This window comes from Doryrhamphus excisus, chromosome 4, assembly GCF_030265055.1.
Source record: "Doryrhamphus excisus isolate RoL2022-K1 chromosome 4, RoL_Dexc_1.0, whole genome shotgun sequence".
Taxonomy (NCBI): domain Eukaryota; kingdom Metazoa; phylum Chordata; class Actinopteri; order Syngnathiformes; family Syngnathidae; genus Doryrhamphus; species Doryrhamphus excisus.
Window position 1 is genome coordinate 19,453,404 of NC_080469.1, and position 19,205 is coordinate 19,472,608.

General features: G+C 44.2%; 1 protein-coding gene across 27 annotated transcripts in view; it reads right to left on the minus strand.

Moving 5' to 3' along the window:
- Positions 1 to 19,205, minus strand: part of camk2b1 (calcium/calmodulin-dependent protein kinase (CaM kinase) II beta 1) — a 43,740-nt gene that overhangs the window by 15,416 nt on the left and 9,119 nt on the right. For 15 of the 27 annotated variants that reach the window (XM_058071901.1, XM_058071881.1, XM_058071886.1 and 12 more), the window contains exons 6-12: positions 15,206 to 15,278; positions 13,209 to 13,311; positions 11,806 to 11,889; positions 11,567 to 11,661; positions 10,305 to 10,427; positions 10,126 to 10,209; positions 8,420 to 8,462 (exon numbers count right to left, since the gene is read on the minus strand). In XM_058071901.1, the coding sequence (XP_057927884.1) occupies positions 8,420 to 8,462; positions 10,126 to 10,209; positions 10,305 to 10,427; positions 11,567 to 11,661; positions 11,806 to 11,889; positions 13,209 to 13,311; positions 15,206 to 15,278 (605 nt within the window). Of the gene's footprint in view, positions 1 to 5,933; positions 6,009 to 8,419; positions 8,463 to 10,125; positions 10,210 to 10,304; positions 10,428 to 11,566; positions 11,662 to 11,805; positions 11,890 to 13,208; positions 13,312 to 15,205; positions 15,279 to 19,205 lie in introns of all 27 variants that reach the window. The other 12 variants (XM_058071873.1, XM_058071874.1, XM_058071876.1 and 9 more) reach the window with 1 other exon arrangement.

The window sequence follows — 19,205 nt, forward strand, 5'->3', positions numbered from 1 at the left end:
GAATATATTGTGTCCCAGTATAGACCGTGTGGCGCCACCACGTTGCACACTAAGCCCCCCCCCCTCGCGACTGGAATACACGCTAGCATACATGTACAGTCGTTCCCAATCTTCGTAAATGGAATATTCCCGTAGTTATGGCATAGACAACTGTTTAGGACCTTCTACATGTGGTTTTTAACATTACTAGAGCCCTCTAGACATGAAGTAACACCCCTATAGTCAACTTTGCATTTGTATTACTCACTATAGTAGTTATAATCATAGGAAATAAGACATATTATACAAAGACAAAAAAACATACACTCTCACACGTTAGCATTTTTTTTTTTCTGGACAATTTTTTTTGGCCAACATTTACCACCTTGATAGAGTGGCTATTGTCTCATCCATCATCATTCAAATGGCTTTACACTCACATGACCCAATGTAGCCAACATCATAAGAGTGAATACGTCATTTAAGACGTGAATGTGTGTCGCAGTAAAAGTGTTCCCTCTGGGACCTTAATGACAGGTCGACAGATGTGTGGAGGTCAGGAAGTGAGGTCAAAAGTGTTGGAGGTGAGTTTTAGCTTGTCGTGGACTATTGCCGCATTATTATATGATTGTTATTAATTAATTGTTATTAATTATTATAATTATAATTATTGTAAAATTGACTTTTTTTAATCGCTACATCATTAACTAGCTTACATGTCCAAGCCTGCACGGCCCATTTTGTATTTTCCTACATTTGTGGCATGTTCGATAACCAGGAGTGGGCAAACGTTTCCACTCGCAGGTCACAGTGGGTTAAAAAACATCAAATCAAATATCAAATCCGACTTTCCTGGCCCCAATTACGGATTACTTAACGGCTGGTATATCGCCTGATGGGATCGTTTCCATAGCCTGAAGACTTACCGTATTTTCTGGACTATAAGTTGCTCCGGAGTATAAGTCGCACAAGGCCAAAAATGCATCATTAGGAAGAAAAAAACATCCATAAGTCGCACTGGAGTATAAGTGGCATTTTTTGCGGGATATTTATTTTCTTAACTACTTGACCAAAACAGACATTACGTCCTCTTGGAGGGCAAGTTCTAACAATAAAAGAATAGAGAACAGGCTGAATAGGTGTGCTATTAGCATAAAGATATGCTAACACAATGCTTATTCAGCTACACCAAAAAAACATTTTTTTCATTTATAAGTCGCAGGAACTGCCAATTTATGAAAAAAAAAGTGTGACTTCTAGTCGGGAAAATACAGTATTTTAAACCGTAGTAAAAAGCTCAACAAGCCATCGTTTGCCCAAACGATGATGAAGATGGTTGCTAATGCTAATGTTTCATTAATGTGCAAGTGTACCAGATGCTCCAGCGGGTACAAGGAATAAAGCTGACTTTTTAAATCCTTTCCGTCGCCTCCCTCTCTTCTCTCTAGTCGTCATTCCCCATCACTTTTTTTTTAAAGTGCATTTTCAAGTTCAGTCACACGCAATCACGTCAGCAGCCAGCCATGTTACATAAGAGATTCTTCTTCCTGTTGCTTTGCCTTTTTCAATCTGCTTTGTACATATTTACATTTGCGGCCTGGAACGTCTTATATCGATTGTCGGAACTGACATAGAATGACATAGAAAGAAGCCCCGATCGTCTCAAGCACAACGGAATGCAGTACCAGGCTGCAACCAGCAGAGGCGCAGGCACCTTCTTCTGCTTGGAAGCAGCAACCAGCGCATCCTCTTCTAATTCTAATTCATATTTCAAGACCAACAATAATCCAGTCGTGGATCAGACAGAGGCAGATCTCAATCAATCATGAACCAATCCCAGCAACGTTATGCTAGGTTAGCACTACTTTAAGATGCGTAGCAAAGCCCACGGTCACTGCCAAGTGAGGAAGAGGAAGTTTTTTTGCCATAAACAGGCTCTAGGGTACTTTGGCTTACGCCCCAGGACTTGAACCCGTATCGTGTTAAAGACATGGCGGACTGGAAAGAAGGTGCAGATGTTTTCCTGATGTTACTCCATAGCCTCCATCCATGAGGATCAATGATTGCTGTGGACAAAGATGGAGTTCCAGCAGCGTTAAGTTCTATTCTGATGGCTTCAGATGATGGCAAAGACAAGAGGAGGAGGAGCAATAACAGTAATGGCTTGGATTCTCTCCAGAAACCTGGAAAAAAACAAAGTTGGCATGGGGGGGGGGGGGGGGGGGGGGGGTCGCCCGAGGTGCTCCTTACCTTGCCACAAATGACACATGAAGCAAGAAGAGAAAGGAGGAAGAAAATTAAACAGAAGCTCATCAACATACTCTTAAAGCGCTGCTGGGTGAGAGGCGAGGATGGGCGTGGCTTCCCGCCAATGTTTGCCCCCCCCCCCCCCCGTTTAAAAGCAGCGCAGGGAACGTTTTTTTTCTAGGCCAGGAGAGGGTGAGTCTAATTGTGAGGATGAATGTGCAGGACAGATCCATAAATCTTTGATTGGAGCCTAGCCGGGGATGGGGCGGGGGGCCTGTGGGGGTCCCAGCGGGCTCCCCTGGAAACAAGGACAGCGCCGCTACTGCTGACGCTGTGATGGGCTGTCATGTGATTCTTTCTACTCCAAAGGAAAACACCCGAGTCAAGTGTAGAAAATACTGTAAAGGTTTGTAAAGGTTTGTAAAGGTTTGGGAAGGTTTGTAAAGGTTTGCCAGGGTTTGGAAATATTTGGAAAAGTTTGGAAATATTTGGAAAGGTTTGACAAAATTTGGAAATATTTTGAAATATTTGGAAAAGTTTGGAAATATTTGGAAAGGTTTGGCATGGTTTGGAAATATTTGGGAAGGTTTGGGAATATTTAGAAATATTTGGAAAAGTTTGGCACGGTTTGGAAATATTTGGAAAAGTTTGGCACGGTTTGGAAATATTTGGAAAGGTTTGGGAAGGTTTGCCAAGGATTGGAAATATTTGGAAATATTTGGAAAGGTTTGACAAGGTTTGGAAATATTTTGAAATATTTGGAAAAGTTTGGAAATATTTGGAAAGGTTTGGCATGGTTTGGAAATATTTGGGAAGGTTTGGGAATATTTAGAACTATTTGGAAAAGTTTGGCACGGTTTGGAAATATTTGGAAAGGTTTGGGAATGTTTTGAAATATTTGGAAAAGTTGTGAAATATTTGGAAAAGTTTGGAAATATTTGGAAAGGTTTGACAAGGTTTGGAAATATTTTGAAATATTTGGAAAAGTTTGGAAATATTTGGAAAGGTTTGGCTTGGTTTGGAAATATTTGGGAATATTTTGAAATATTTGGAAAAGTTTGGCACGGTTTGGAAATATTTGGAAAGGTTTGGCATGGTTTGGAAAAATTTGGAAAGGTTTGGGAAGGTTTGCCAAGGATTGGAAATATTTTGAAATATTAGGAGAAGTTTGGAAATATTTTGAAAGGTTTGGAAATATTTTGAAATATTTGGAAAAGTTTGGAAAAATTTGGAAAGATTTGGCACCGTTTGTAAATTTTTGGAAAGGTTTGGGAATATTTTGAAATATTTGGAAAAGTTTGGCACAGTTTGGAAATATTTGGAAAGGTTTGGGAATATTTGGAAATATTTGGGAAGGTTTGCCAAGGATTGGAAATATTTTGAAATATTAGGAAAAGTTTGGAAATATTTGGAAAGGTTTGACAAGGTTTGGAAATATTTGGAAATATTAGGAAAAGTTTGGAAATATTTGGAAAAGTTTGGCACGGTTTGGAAATATTTGGAAAGGTTTGGCAAGGTTTGGGAATATTTTGAAATATTTTGAAATATTTGGAAAGGTTTGGCATGGTTTGGAAAAAATTGGAAATGTTTGGAAAGATTTGGCAAAGTTTGGGAATATTTTGAAATATTTGGAAAAGTTTGGAAAGGTTTGGCACGGTTTGGAAATATTTGGAAAGGTTTGGGAATATGTTGAAATATTTGGAAAGGTTTGGGAAGATTTGGCAAGTTTTGAAAGGTTTGGAAAGGCAAAACAAGCTCAAAAGGAAGCTAACCGCTGGATGGCAACACCAAATAAGTAAATTCCCCCCGAAAAACAATTTATCATTTGCTGAGGCGTAACAGTGGTGTGCCCCACTGCACTCTCAAAATCATTCTTAACTGTTGTAAAGTGTTGCAAAAGTTAGCCGCTGCATAATAAAAAGCGGCTGCGTCAAAGTAATTCTCAAGTCTTGTCCTTGCCCGTGGAGCGGACAGCGAGAAAGTTTGCTACGTGGGACTTTTAAAGTTCCTTTACTGTCAAACGAGTGCAGAACCAAGCTAACCGCTGCACCATGTTGTGCTGAGCAGCCAGGGCTGGGTTGCGATGCCGCCTGTGTTGTCCCATGAGCAATCTATGGTCACCATCGCATTTTTAGTCTTCGCCATCACCGACGGCATTTAATCTGAGGCTAGCCTCAATATTTTATGACTGCAATTTTTGCCGAGTTGTGAGGTAAGTTTGATAGCGATATATGTAGATTGTGTCATTTCCATTTTTATTCATTTTGCTGTTTGTGTCAAGACAATTATGCAATTAAAAGATACAGCAAATTTGAATGGAATATGGCCTGATGTTGAATATGACTGAATATGAAGAGTCCATTACATCATACGAAAGTATGAAGGGGTCCCGGGGGACAATGCTAGCGCGTGCTAATAACAGCGGCACATTTACGACGTTAATCTGCCTTTCGTGGGCGAGAACCTTCCCAGCCTCGCGTCTTCAACAATGCTGACCATGCACCCCCACCCCAACATCCCTGCCCCCTCTTCCAGCTTCCCCGTGCTGCAGCGCATGCACTGGTCCAGTGCCGCCCCCCCATGCAGCATTCACCGACAGCTCTCAGGCATCCTTAAACATCCAAGAATCATTTGTTAGACCGAGGAAAGGAAAGGAAAGGAAAGGAAAGGAAAGGAAAGGAAAGGAAAGGAAAGGAAAGGAAAGGAAAGGAAAGGAAAGGAAAGGAAAGGAAAGAGGAAGGGAGACCCGGAATGATGAAAAGAAGGAGAATGAGCAAAGAATGGAGGAAGGGGGCGATACCGGCACTCCACATCCAAGCCATGCTCCGAGGCAGTGTCCATGAGGATGATGATGACGGGGAAGTGAGCATGGCATCCAAACAGAGCAGAAGACACATGGACTCCAGTGGTGATGAGCAGCTGGCCTTCCATCTTTTATTTTGAAAACTGCATTCCATCAACGCCTCCTTCCCACCAAGCACTTTTCCTCACGTTTCCACTTCACGATAACTAAGGGGAACCATCAGTCCTTCACCACTAAAAGGTGACATATTTTCCCCAAAGTGCAGAATTACAGGACGTGTAAAAGCCCCTCGAAACAGCTGCTGTTTTGGTATTGGTGTTGGATAAATTTCATGCTAACCTCACATTTTCAAATGCAGAGTGACAACCCCCCCATTTTCTCTGCCCAAAGACTACTACAAACAGCAACAACCATCATTTAAAGTAGGGGTGTCCGCTTTGGGGCTGAAACCGAAAAATGCCGATCATATTCTCTTGTCAAATGTGTGAAGGGTCCCTACATAACTAGTCACGGCTGTGGGGTACTTCAAGGGGGTCAAACAATTACAGCACAATGTAAATGTCCTCTAAACACCCCCGCCCATTTTGGCTAACAGCCATTTCCATAAACATCCCGCCCACACGCTCAAACACACAAGTCTTTCCAAGCTGAAATGAAGTGATGCGTACTGCTTGGTGGAAAGACGGATTTGAGACTTTCATTGCCGTGCAACTAGACGGAAAGCCAGCTGAGGCCGATGAGGACGTGAAGGACTGAGGGCGACACGGTAAGCCATCATGCTCTGAGCTCCCATGCTGAGAAGGGAAGGAGAAGAAGGAGACAAGCCAAAGAGCAGATAGAGAAAGAAGGTGCGGGAGGCACGGGCAGATGGGCGTCATGCCCCGGGGTCGAGCCGCCATGCTACCTTGTTCCACCAGCCCTGCGGTGGTGCCGGCGGCTGCGGCGACAGAGGCTGGAGCGGTGGTCTGCCTGCTGCCCACTGTCGGCCCGTCCGAGACCCGAGCACGCATGGGAGAGAGAGGATTACATGGCGTGGATGGACGGACGGAGCATGGCGCGACGGGAAGTGTAAAAGGGGCGGGGCAGAGAGTTGGTGAAAGGAAGGAGCGGAAAGGAGGGGAGACACAAAGAGGCGGGGACAAAGAGGATTGGTTAGTTTGCGGTGGCGGGGTTTGAGTGGGCATGTGTCAAACTCAGGGGTCATCAGAGGACGTCAGAGAGAGAAAGAGGCACTGCTTTTAGCTCTCGTTGACTTTGGCCAACATTTACCAACAGCTCCGCTAATCCCCTAATCCACTAATCCACTAACTTGTGTCACTTCAGGGGTCCCGTAGCTTGCGGAAGCGCTGCGTAGTGTGGTGTAAACAATGCTAGCAGTATCGTGGCCTGATGTGGCTGATGGCATGGCATTGATACAAAGATGGACATCGGCCATCTTTACATTGGAGACACCACAGTACCACACGGTGAGCTATCATGCCTTATTATTGCTTAGCATGTATACGAGTAATACGAGTATAAAGATGACCATGGGGTGCCATTCAATGTCCACGGGGCTCTAATAATGTTCAAAGCGCCTCTAAAAGGTCATAAACAGGCTTTCTGTGCTCCAACTACTAAAATATTAACTCCATTTATTAACATTGGATCCTAGTTTGTGGAAATCCACCTATCACGCTCAAGTCCGGGCTGCTAGAACAAGTGAGGATTCACGTGCCGATTTATTAGGTACGCAAACAGTGTCAGCTCTGTGATTCAGGTGTGTATAATGTATGACTCCTATGCCATTATAGAATGTCAGCTCTTGGATGAACAAGAATGTCTTTCACTTCACATCGAAATGTGTCCAAAGTTCTTTCTCTCTGTGAATCATTCGCCTGATGACCTCACAATCGGAATGGGAGAGACACAGGGATTGGCCTGTGTGTGTGTGTGTGTGTGTGTGTGTTTCAGTGGGACACAACAGCAGCAGCAGCAGGAGCATCAGGACACAAAAAGACACAAACGCACAAAGACAGGATACACGCATCGGTTCAACTGGCCCCTCTATTCGTGTCTGATGAGGCCCTGACCACGATAGTGAGAGCAGAATTGGGTGTTGAGGCAGTTAACACTGTCCCAAGTACTGGATGCGGGTCAATATGCAGTAGGCGGCCAACTTTAGAGTAGCCACGGTACAGCTCTGTAGATGGCCTTGACACACAGCCATTATGGCCTAATCAGCGGGCAACACAAGTCGGCAGCAAGACATCTTGCCGAGTGCTGCCAGCACCAGGGGAGCTGAGGTTCACGGAGAGGAAAAATGATTGGGACATTCCGACACATAGTTTCCAACCACACGTCCAACATGAGAGGTGAGCACCTCAAGCAGAAGTAGGGAAGGATGGCGAAGGAGCACAAGGTGTATCATCCACCAGCTCCACCAGGGATGGCATCATGGAGGTCAAGTCCATGTCCAAGAGGATTAAGGCAGTGCTAGATAAGACTGGTGCTGGAACTAAATATTCACACAATTTGGGCATGTTCATCGCAAGGTGAACAGTACATGGTGGAATTCAGGTTTCCTTCCATGAAGCGCAACTCCCCAAGTGATGGCAGCACTTTTGCAGCTCCAGACCACCAAGCCCGACTGTAGACCAGACACACTCGTATTGCTCCCCACCAGCTATTTTTAGTGGATAGTAAATCTATACTGCAGTACCAGCTGTACACTGACTACTCGAAAGTAGTAGAGATAATGATTGGCCAGATGGCCAGAATGATACAATTCTTGCTGAAATGTGAGCTACGATGGGAAAAGGTGTATATAAACCGGGACATAAACGAAAAACCATCGGACAAGGGGGTCTGTCAGTCACAGCCACTAAGGGCCAATCAGCTCCATCAGTGGGCGGGTGCTCGAGCTGGGAAAATAACGACATACGCCGAGACTGTAGACCACAGCCTAGCAGGAAATGAAGGAAACGGCGCCTCTGCTGGTTGCAGAGAAGCAGTGCGCCCCATTTGCCAATAACAATCTATGACCATGACGACCTCTCATATTAAAAAGAAACAAGTGTGCTGATCTTCTTTGACGTCTTTGACATGAAGTTCTATGCCTTTGAACACGTAACAAACATGTCAACGTTAGCTCACATAGCAAAACAACAGACACATAATGAGCATGTGGGCTTGTGCAGCAAGGGTTGCATATGACCATGCCGCCATTTTAGTCACCATTCAATAAAACCGTGGGAAGCAAGCAGCAATCGGAATAGCGGTGACGTTCCTTCAACATGGTGCCATGATCCAGGAAGGATGCAAGTCCTCCGAGCGTCATGAGCACATGCAGGCCTGCGGGTCAACTTTCTCTATGGGAGGATGCCAGCGGGACTGCTTGGGGAAACTTACCGGAGAAGTTTCGAGAGACCAGCATGGTGGTGAGGATGGCTCCCTGGAAGATAGAAAAGAAGAAAACTGGTCTGGAGACGTCTTTTCAAGAAGTCACATCAACTGCCAAAGACGTCCACATCTTTTGCTTTTTTTCATGGGAGCGACAGATCAAAGTCTGTGAAGTGCAGACTTGTATGCATAGTACTTATTATTTCTACTTATGATTACTTGTATTTCTGTGCCAGTAGGGGGCAACAGTTCTACTTTCCTCCGAGCGGCATCAACAGCTTGGATGTGAAGAAGACAGAAGTTGCTGAATTGCACAAATCCAGCTTGCTTCTCTGCCCTTTGCTCCAAATTGGCTGTTTTTGCTGACACTGTTGTCATTCACTTTTTGGCTCTCCCACAACGTGATCCCGCCCTGCTACAGCCAGGCTTGCCAGGGTTTGGAAAGGTTTGGGAAAGTTTGCAGGTGTTTGGAAACATTTGGAAAAGGTTTGCCAGGGTTTGGAAAGGGTTGGAAAGCTTTGGAAAAGGTTTGCCGGGGTTTGGAAAGGTTCGCCAGGGTTTGGAAAGGGTTGGAAAGCTTTGGAAAATGTTTGCTGGGGTTTGGAAAGGTTTGCCAGGGTTTAGAAACATTTGGAAAAGGTTTGCCGATGTTTGGAAATGTTTGGAAACGTTTGGAAAAGGTTTGCCAGGGTTTGGAAAGGTTTGGAAAAGGTGTGCCAGGGTTTGGAAAAGGTTTGCCAGGGTTTGGAAAGGTTTGGGAAGGTTTGCCAGGGTTTGGGAAGGTTTGGAAAGGTTTGCCAGGGTTTGGAAAGGTTTGCCAAAGTCTGGCGAGGTATGGAAAAGTTTACCAAAGTTTACCAAAGTTTGGGAAGGTTTGGCAAGGTTTGGCAAGGTTTGGAAAGGCAAGACTTTTGTAAAGTCTTACTACAAGTACACACAAGCGCAAAAGGAAGCTAACCGCTGGATGGCAACACAAAATAAGTAAATTCCCCCCAAAAACGTTTATCCTTTGCTGATGCGTAACAGTGGTGTGCCCCACTGCACTGTCGAAATCGCCGCTGCATAATAAAAAGTGGCTGCGTCAAAGTAATTCTCAAGTCTTGCCCTTTGCTGGCATAGGACAGCAGCATAGCATTCCGTGGAGCGGACAGCAAGAAAGTTTGCTGCGTGGGACTTTTAAAGTTCTTTTAAAAAAACATTTGTGTTTGTGAACATACTCGTGTTGTCATTCACTTTTGGTCTCTCCCACAATGTGATCCCGGCCTGCTACAGCGTCCATTCCATTATGGATTCATTTTATGGTGATCTATAGACGGAAACACAAATGTATGTGACACCGCTAACAACTACCCTGGACCCCAATATTCCTATATAAACATATTTGGCTGATTAAAATCTACTTTGTAAAAAAAAAAAAAACATCTGCGGAGGAGTATTTCGTGAGAATAAAACTAGCTGTTGGCCAAAGGGAAATAAATCCAGAAAAGAGATGAGCAAAGCTCGTTTTGAAGCTGTTTCCTCAAGAGAGGCCTATTTGTGCAGTCATGTAATCCATAATAAACATATGGCGACACATGAATACCTCCTCAAAGTGTTTGCTCAAGCTCTTGTACTGGAGGTTTTTACGCTTCACACTCATCCGACACGTTTTCACGTGTCTTTAAAAGACTCTTCAAACATGAAATGAGAACAATAAAAATGGTGAGAAGACGCACCTTCAGTTTCCTCCTGGCATTGAACTTCTTCAGGCACTCCACGGTCTCCTGTCTGTGCATCATGGACGCCACCGTGGACCGTTGCTGGGTGAGGGTAGGAGGAGTAAGAGGAGAAGATTACGGCGACAGAAGAACTCCGTGGTGGCAATAGACGTGCGGAACAGATGCCGGACACTTACACAGACCCACGGGTGCTTGAGGGCCTCCTGGGCGGTGATCCTCTTGGCCGGGTTGATGGTCAGCATCTGGTTGATCAGGTTTTTGGCCTCAGGGGTCACCGTGTCCCACTCTGGGGAAGGGAACTAGAGGGCAAGTGCAGGTCATTAAGGGACAATCTGAGAACAATGAACGAATGAATGAATGAATGAATGAATATGAATAAATGTTCCTTTAGCTTAAAGGCACAGTAGCAGTAAACAGTAGCGGCACAGGAAGTGATGTCATGTTAAGGCTGTCAATCAAGTCCAGGTGAGGAGGTTAGGCCTGCAGCCTCTAACTGGCTGGCATGCAGGCAAAAGTGACCTGGGGGGGGGGGCTTCCACCCCCTGAAATATGAATGAGATGACTGAGTTACGCAATAGCTGCCAAAAAAAGAAGCAGCGGCACAGCTGGCGAGGACGGAGGGAAGAAGAAACAAGACGAGAGGAAGTTAAAGGAAGCGAGAGAAGAGGGGGAAAGGGAGGAGAAGAAATTAAGCTTGAGGAAACAAGGAAATGAACGACGACAAAGCAGGAAATGAGAGAAAACACGAGGGGGGGGGAGTGGAGGAAATGAAGAGGAAGAGAAGAAAAGATGGAGGTAATAAAAGAGCGAGCACAGAGAAAAGACTAAAAAATGAATGATGAGGAAGCAAGGGGAGAGGAAACAAGGAAATGAATCAAGAGAAAGCAGGAGAGGCCAGAGGAAAGGAAGCTAGAGAGTGAAACCAAGGAAACGAAGGAGGAGTGAGCAAGAGAAGAGGAGGTTTGAGAGGAGAAACAACAAAAGAGGGCGCAAGAGGAAAGGAAACAAGGAAATTAATGAAGAGAAAGCTAGACAAGAAGAGGCAAGGAAATGAATGAGGAGAGCAGGAAGAGATGGAAGGAAGGAAATGGGTGAGTAAAGGAGGAAGTATGAAGAGGAAGCAGAGAGAAAAGAGGAAACTAAACTGGGGGGTAAACCAAAAAAAGAACAGAAATCAACGAGGACAGAGTGAAAGGCCAGAAAGGACGAGGACAGAAACTGAGGCAAGACCAGGAAAGCATCAACCAGGATGGAAGATTATATGAGGAAAACAAACGGCGAGAGGGATGAGATGCAACCAATAAGATTTAATAACAACGAGGACGCTAGTGAAAGAGGAAGTAGGAAATGAATGAAGAAAGACAACGAGGAAGTGAGGTGAACAAGAGGAAAGAGGAAAGAGAGAAAGAAGGGCGAGAAGACAAGGAAAGGCTCTCACGTCGTAGGCCCCAGCCTTGATCTGCTGGTACAGCTTGTGCTGGTCCTCGTCCCAGAAAGGAGGGTAGCCCACCAGCAGGATGTAGAGGATCACCCCTGTGACACGCACGCACACACACACACACACATACACACACAAGGTACACTCCCGTTATTACATCAAACTCTGGTGTTGTCTGGAGAAGCCATGCTGCGTTTATGTCAAGCACGTAAAGCACGGCGTTGGTGTGTCCGGCTCACCGCAGGCCCAGATGTCCACGGGTTTGCCATACGCCTCCTTCCTCAGGACCTCGGGTGACAGGTAGCCTGGCGTGCCTGCAAAGCCTGCACGCAAAGAACCAGGCGTGAAAACACAGACTCGCCTGGAAAGGACAACAATGACACCAAGCAGGAAGGAGAGGAAGAGGAGAGAAGATAAGGAAATGAATGAGGAGGGTGAAAAGGGGGAGAGGAAACTAGAAAGAGGGAAGGAGGAGGAAAGAGGAGAGGAAGGACAGAAAGGAATGATGAGGAAGCAAGAGAAAAGGAAGCAAGGAAATTAAAGCAAGAAGGAAGTGACTAAAGAGGAAGCAGGAGAGGGGATAAATGGAGGAAATGAGGTAGTGAACAAAAAGAAACCAAAAAAGGAGACAACCATAAAGAGGAAAAGGGCAAATGAACAATAACCACAAGGAAACGAGGAAAGACCTGAAGGGAAACCAAGAGGAAAGGAAGCTGGCAAGGAAAAACAACAGCAAGACAACAACAAGGAGGGTGCCTAGGAAGCCTAGGAAGCCAGGAAATGAATGGAGAGGACGCAAGGACATGAATGAGGAGGGAGAAAGAAGAAAGGAAGCTAGGAAGTGAAAACAAGGAAATGAAGAAGACGTGTGCAAGAGGAGAGGAAGCTAGAGAGAGGTAGAAAGGAAATAAATGAAGAGGAAGCAAAAGTTGAGGAAGTGAGAAAACAAAGGTGTTACAAAAGGGGGGAGCAAGAGGAAGCGAGTAAATGAATGAAGAGGAAGCGAGAAGGGAGGAAAGAGGAAAAGCAGGAGGGGAGGAAGCGAGGAAATGAATGAAGAGGAAGCGAGAGGGGAGGAAGGAGGAAAAGCAGGAGGGGAGGAAGCGAGGAAATGAATGAAGAGGAAGCGAGAGGGGAGGAAGGAAGAAAAGCAGGAGGCGAGGAAGTGAGGAAATGAATGAAGAGGAAGCGAGAGGGGAGGAAGGAAGAAAAGCAGGAGGCGAGGAAGAGGAAGGAAGAAAAGCAGGAGACGAGGAAGCGAGGAAATGAATGAAGAGGAAGCGAGAGGGGAGGAAGGAGGAAAAGCAGGAGGTGAGGAAGCGAGGAAATGAATGAAGAGGAAGCGAGAGGGGAGGAAGGAAGAAAAGCAGGAGGCGAGGAAGGAAGAAAAGCAGGAGGCGAGGAAGTGAGGAAATGAATGAAGAGGAAGTGAGAGGGGAGGAAGGAAGGTGTTGAATGAAGAGAATTGAAGGGCAGAGGAAGTGGAAGAGGAAGCGAGGAAGCAAAGAAAAAGGATGCAAAAGAAGGCGGCGGTGAAGGATGCAAGCAAGCTGCCATGAGAGGTCATCTCAGCCTCCCGCTCCTCCTCCTGGGTGCCGTTGCGGTGCTAGAGTAGTTCTAGAAGGTTCCTGGCCGCACGTACCAAACCAGGCCTGCTGGTCTCCCTGGACCTCGATGGCCAGACCAAAGTCTGCCAGCTTCACCGCTGCGTTCTTGCATTTGCTCGCCAGGAGCAGGTTCTCTGGCTGGGGGGAGGGTGTGAATGGAGGTTAGCAACACCCTTGGGAGAAAACGCATCCTCTTCCCCGACACCAAGATGGAGGCTATTTAAAGACATTGTTCTGACACAAAAGAGCAATCTGTGCTTTTTCTTCCCTGCCTCGCACGGTGTGCCATGTTTGAGTCTCTGTGGCCCACATAATGTTGCCAGCCTCATTATTCTCTGTCAGAAGAGACTCTAATAATGGCTTCTATTCCCACTGGACCTGCTTTGGTGTCCCTCCACATTGGCCCCCACCTCCCTGCAACCAGAACACTCATCCTACATCGAAAATAAGTAGTCCTATATTCAAGATGACTCTCAAAAGTCACATTTTAACGTCGCCTAGAACTAGAAATATAAATGGCACCCCTCATCCTAGTTACTTCAGGAGACAGGCAATGTGCCTGTGCCTGATCCTCAAGTCCAGTCAAGACAGGCTGAGTCATGTCTCAATAATGTCAAGTCTGTACAAGTCATAAACAAGTCGTCATTGAAGACACGTCAGGTCAGGTCAAGCCTGAAGTCATATGCTTGACATTTTCAAGTCCTTACAAGCCAAGTCAACAAGACAAGATAGGTTGCATCAATACCAAAGTCACAGGCTTGAGATTTTTGAGTCCTTACAAGTCATAAGTATTGAAGTCAACTCTCAAGTCAAGACATGCAAGCCAAAGTCAGGTCTCAACTGAAGACATGACAGGTCAAGTCAAGCCTGTAGTCATAAACTTGACATTTTCAAGTCCTTACAATACACAAGAACTCAAGTCAAGTCTCAGGCCAAGACATGCAAGTCCAATTTAAGCCTCAAGTAAGGTCAAGTCGGGTCAAGACAAGATAGGTTGCATCAATGCCAAAGTCACACACAGGCCTGAGATTTTTGGGTCCTTACAAGTCATAAGTATTGAAGTCAATTCTCAAGTCAAAACATGCAAGTTCAAGTCAGGTCAAGCCTGAAGTCATAAACTTGATATTTCCAAGTTCTTACAAGTCATAAGAGCTCAAGTCAAGTCTCAGGCCAAGACATGCAAGTCCAATTTAAGCCTCAAGTCAGGTCAAGTCAAGTCAAGACAAGATAAGTTGCATCAATGCCAAAGTCACACACAGGCTTGAGATTTTTTGAGTCCTTACAAGTCATAAGTATTGAAGTCAACTCTCAAGTCAAGACATGAAAGTTCAAGTCAGGTCTCAGGTCAAGACAAGACAAGTTGAGACGAATCCAAAGTCACAGGCTTGAGATTTTCGAGTCCTTACAAGTCATAAGGCTGACGTCAAGGCTTAAGTAAAGACAAGACAGGTCAAGTCAAATCTGAAGTCATAGGCTTGACATTTTGAGACCTTACAAGTCATAAGGACTGTTGCAAATGCAAATGCAAATCTCCTGGGTAGCATGTGGACACATTCTGGTGTCAATCACTGCTACTCTCCAGCAGTCAGAGAATGTAAGCAACACCCTCATTGTTTGTTCTTAAACCTGATTGGACGTTAACATGACGTGGGAAAATGACATAATAAAGGTCACGTTAGTTGAATAGTTTGAATAAGGACACCTTTTGCTGGAAGTTGGCCAATATCATCTTAGGAGCGGTCTCCTCTCTAGCAGTGAGAGTGTTATTACCTGATCAATAAAAGCAATCAAAAGCGCACCGGGGATTTGACAATCAATTGCTAAGAGTCATGTCTGACATGTGGAGCTGAGTAAATGAACCAGAGGTGTGATTAAACCCCCCCGGGCCCCACAGAGCCAAGGTGGTGCCCAAAACAGCAATGAAGGCACCATTTGCTGCTTGATGGGATCTCCACTGACATTTGTATATTTCTATTTCCATGCTTATTTTCTATAGAGGGACATGCAAAGAGGGAGGGATGCATGAACCTACCTTCAGGTCTCGGTGCACCACGCCCATTTGATGGCAGTGAAGCACCGCCTCCAGGATCTGCTGGATGCAATGACTGCATACAAAAAACAGTTTTACACTGATATATCAAATATGATATTGCAATATTTCATTCATTCATTTTCTACTGTATATAGAGACTGTATATATATATATATATACGTATATATATATATATATATATATATATATATATATATATATATACACACACACACATATATACGCACTGTATATATATATATATATATATATATATATATATATACACACATATATATATACATACATATATACACACATATACATAGTATATACATACATAGTATATACATATATACATACATAGTATATACATACATAGTATATACATAGTATATACATACATAGTATATACATATATACATACATAGTATATAGATACATACATATACATATATACATCCATACATACATACACACATATATACATACATACATACATACACACACACATATACATCCATACATATACATATATATACATATATATACATACATACATACATACATACACATATATAGTAGTTATTTGCACTAATGCCTTTTTATTATTTTTGAATTAAGTAAGACTATGTATTTAGAATTTCCCCGTTTTTATTTAGGAAGGAAAAGGTAATGAGATTGAAATAAAAAAACAGAACCCCAAAGACTTGTGTACAACTAAGGCCTCCACGCGCTGCCAAGTAAACAAACGCCCCCAGCCGCCATTTGAGGAAATGTTTGTGCTGAGGATCAATACGTCCAATTCTGCCTCCCAGTGGCGGTCTCATGTCGAAAAGCTGCTGGATACCAACAACGCACACACCCAAATGTCAAAACAGAGGCAAAACAAGCCAGACGTGCCGCATACGCCGAGGTCCCATGCGTAGGAAACAAAAGGGAAGGACGCATAGATGCGTTTACTTAGAAGGACATTGCCTGGATCCAGCTGCGGGAGACGTGGACTGCATGAACGCACACGCCCGCACGCAAACACTACAGGCGTTTGTGGATGTGACGCTGGGTGTGAATGAAAGCTAGGCCATGCATGTAATGGCTGCACACCCACAAGTTCATCACAGTTCATGCAGACCTAACGTTTCATAGAGTCTATCTAGTATGTACCGTATCTATCTCGCTGACCCATAACGCCCCTTTGCCAGGGTCCACGTGAACAAAACCAGGCCTAATAAAGTGAAGCCTCTGCATGCGTCACAAACTCAAGGTAATGTACGGAGCTAAACAAAATGAACTTGTCATTTTTGGAAAATTAGGTTTGGAAATATTATGAGAATAAAGTCTTCAAATTCCAAGAAGAACGGCTATCAGAAGAAAGTTGAAATAGTGGGAATTTTTTTTCAAGCAAAAACGGAAAAAACAGCTGACATCTTATGAAAATAACATCAAAATATTAAAAGAAAAAGTCCTATTGTAACTATAATAATAATAATATTAATAATAATAATAGAGGAAAAATAATGTCATTTTAGTATCAGAGAGTATGAATGTTAAATAAAATATATAATAGTATGAGAAACAAAACAAACAAAATAAAATTGTAACTTTTGCAAAATAAGATTGGGGAAAAAGTGTAAATTATAAGGGAATAAAGTAATAATAAATACTACATTGTAAAGGAATAATACTAAAATAAAAATAAATTATAAATTGCAATGATCATTTAAGAAGAAGAAAGTATGTGTACAATTTAAAAACAAAACAACTGCCAAGGAGATGGAAACATTGAGCGGGCGTCCATGTGAGCGGAGGCCGCTATTTGAGGATAGATATGCTAAATGCTAAATGCAGCGCTTATGTATCGGGTGGACGTGACTCGTAGGAGGAGCTGGTGCCAGGCTATTTTTCCATGGCTTAAAGGAACAGCAATATCACACTTGTGCACTGAAAGCGATACACTTGTGTGTGTGTGTGTGTGTGTGTGTGTGGTGGGGGGGGGCAAGGTGCAATGAGCGAGTGTAATGTGCAAAATATGTAGCTAATAGCGAGCGCACAGAGACACGGCAGCCTGCGGGCTGCCCACCCACACAGCGTCTAGTGAGTGGGAGGACAGAGAGAGCCTGAGATGTACCTTACTTAGTACGCGTTTGTGTTCCTGTTGCACATCCTCTCTTTCCAGCCTCTGATTTCATTCTGACCTATCCACAAAAGTATCGGGACACTGGGTCATGATCACACAGGAAGGCGTCTAGAGGATCACCATCCACGAGCCCCACCATCACCATTCTCGTCCTAAAAGGGGTTCTGGTGACGTCTGGTGACTGCTCGGCCTGCACGAGACTTCATTTTTTAATTCTTATATTTAATTCCATTACAATTCAGGAGCTTGTTGCAATGGAATTGTCCAAGAAGATGGATAATCACATGATCGCTGAAACTGTTGACGACAAAAAATTCATGTCAGTGATCACAATCATGACGATTGGACACCATGTGATTTTTAGACATCTAGACGTCACCATAACTTTATCCAAGTTTCTCGCTTTGCAGCTGGTGTGTGTTAGAAGCAACACGGAGGCGATGAAGAGGCTTCTCATGCTAACTAACACGCATGATGGCAGTGGACACCAAAGTTTTGGGCAATGCATGTATTTTTCATATTATTGTAGGACAATATCTAATATTATTATTATCTATGTTATTACATTACATATATATATTTTCATTCTGTATTTTTGTACTATTTACAGTACACTATAATTACATTAAATGTCTACCGCTTATCCTCACAAGGGTCACGGGAATGCTGGAGCCTATCCCAGCTGTCTTGGGGCAAGAGGCGGGGTACACCCTGGACTGGTCGCCAGCCAATCACAGGGCACATATAGACAAACAACCATTCCTACCCACATTCATACCTATGGACAATTTGGAGTGGCCAATGAAGCTAACATGTTTTTGGGATGGGGGAGGAATCCGGAGTGTCCGGGGAAAACCACTGTGCAGCCCTTTTATAAAAATAATATAAAAATTATGATTTAAAATGGATATTATTTTATTTTGCTTTTATATATTTTCTGTGCAACAAAAATTATGGACATATTTCAGCAGAGCATATCCGAGCTACCCCCCATATCTATGATTATATCCATATCTATGACTAAAATGAAAAGAAAAGATTAATTTTTGTTATTGAATGTAACAATTGTCCTTGGTCAGCAGTGAACGAGTGCCACTGAAAGAGAGAAGTGCCGGCAGAGAGGAAAAGTGTGATGATGACCATAGACCCAGTGTTGGCTTCCGGCTGACGTTGATATCGATCACAAAAGGAGAATGGCAGACACACAAGGCTATCTATCCTCCCCAGCGCCGCTGGTCAAATTCCTCCCTGTGATCAAAAGGTGCTAAAACACATCACACGGCGCCATGGCGCTGGCACGCTAACCAACCTTTACGAAACCACAATGCACCGTCGGTGTGTGGAGAGAAACATCTCCTGGTGTCAAACAGCATCACTGAGGAGAAAGTGATGCTCACAGTTGACGAGGTGCCCTGCAGCACAGTTTGAGGTTTGTGCGTTTGTGTCAGACTAATTATCGCTGCTAATTAAAGTCCCACTTCCTGCTGGTCTCCAGGGGAGCGGGTGGGTGGCAGGGAGGGAACTGGCCTGGATGACTGACATTAAGAGGGGAGGTGAAAAAAAAAGAGTTCAGTGCCTCAGCTGCTGCACTCAAAGATGAAATTTGGTTCCAGACGTTTTTCTAAAGTAGAACAGAAGAGTTTCCGATGACAAAAGCTCTCAGGGGGTGCTCACGCTAGGCCATTCAAACCCCCACTCACGCTCTCCCACTGAGCATTCCTGCCTGCTTGTCTCACATCATTCATAGAACAAGGGCGAACAGAACGAGACCGCTCTGTGGGGAGAGGCAGGGCTGCGAGCATATACGCACACACACAGCAAAAGAGTGGAGCTTCATGAGTAGCAATGCAAGGAGGGCCGAAA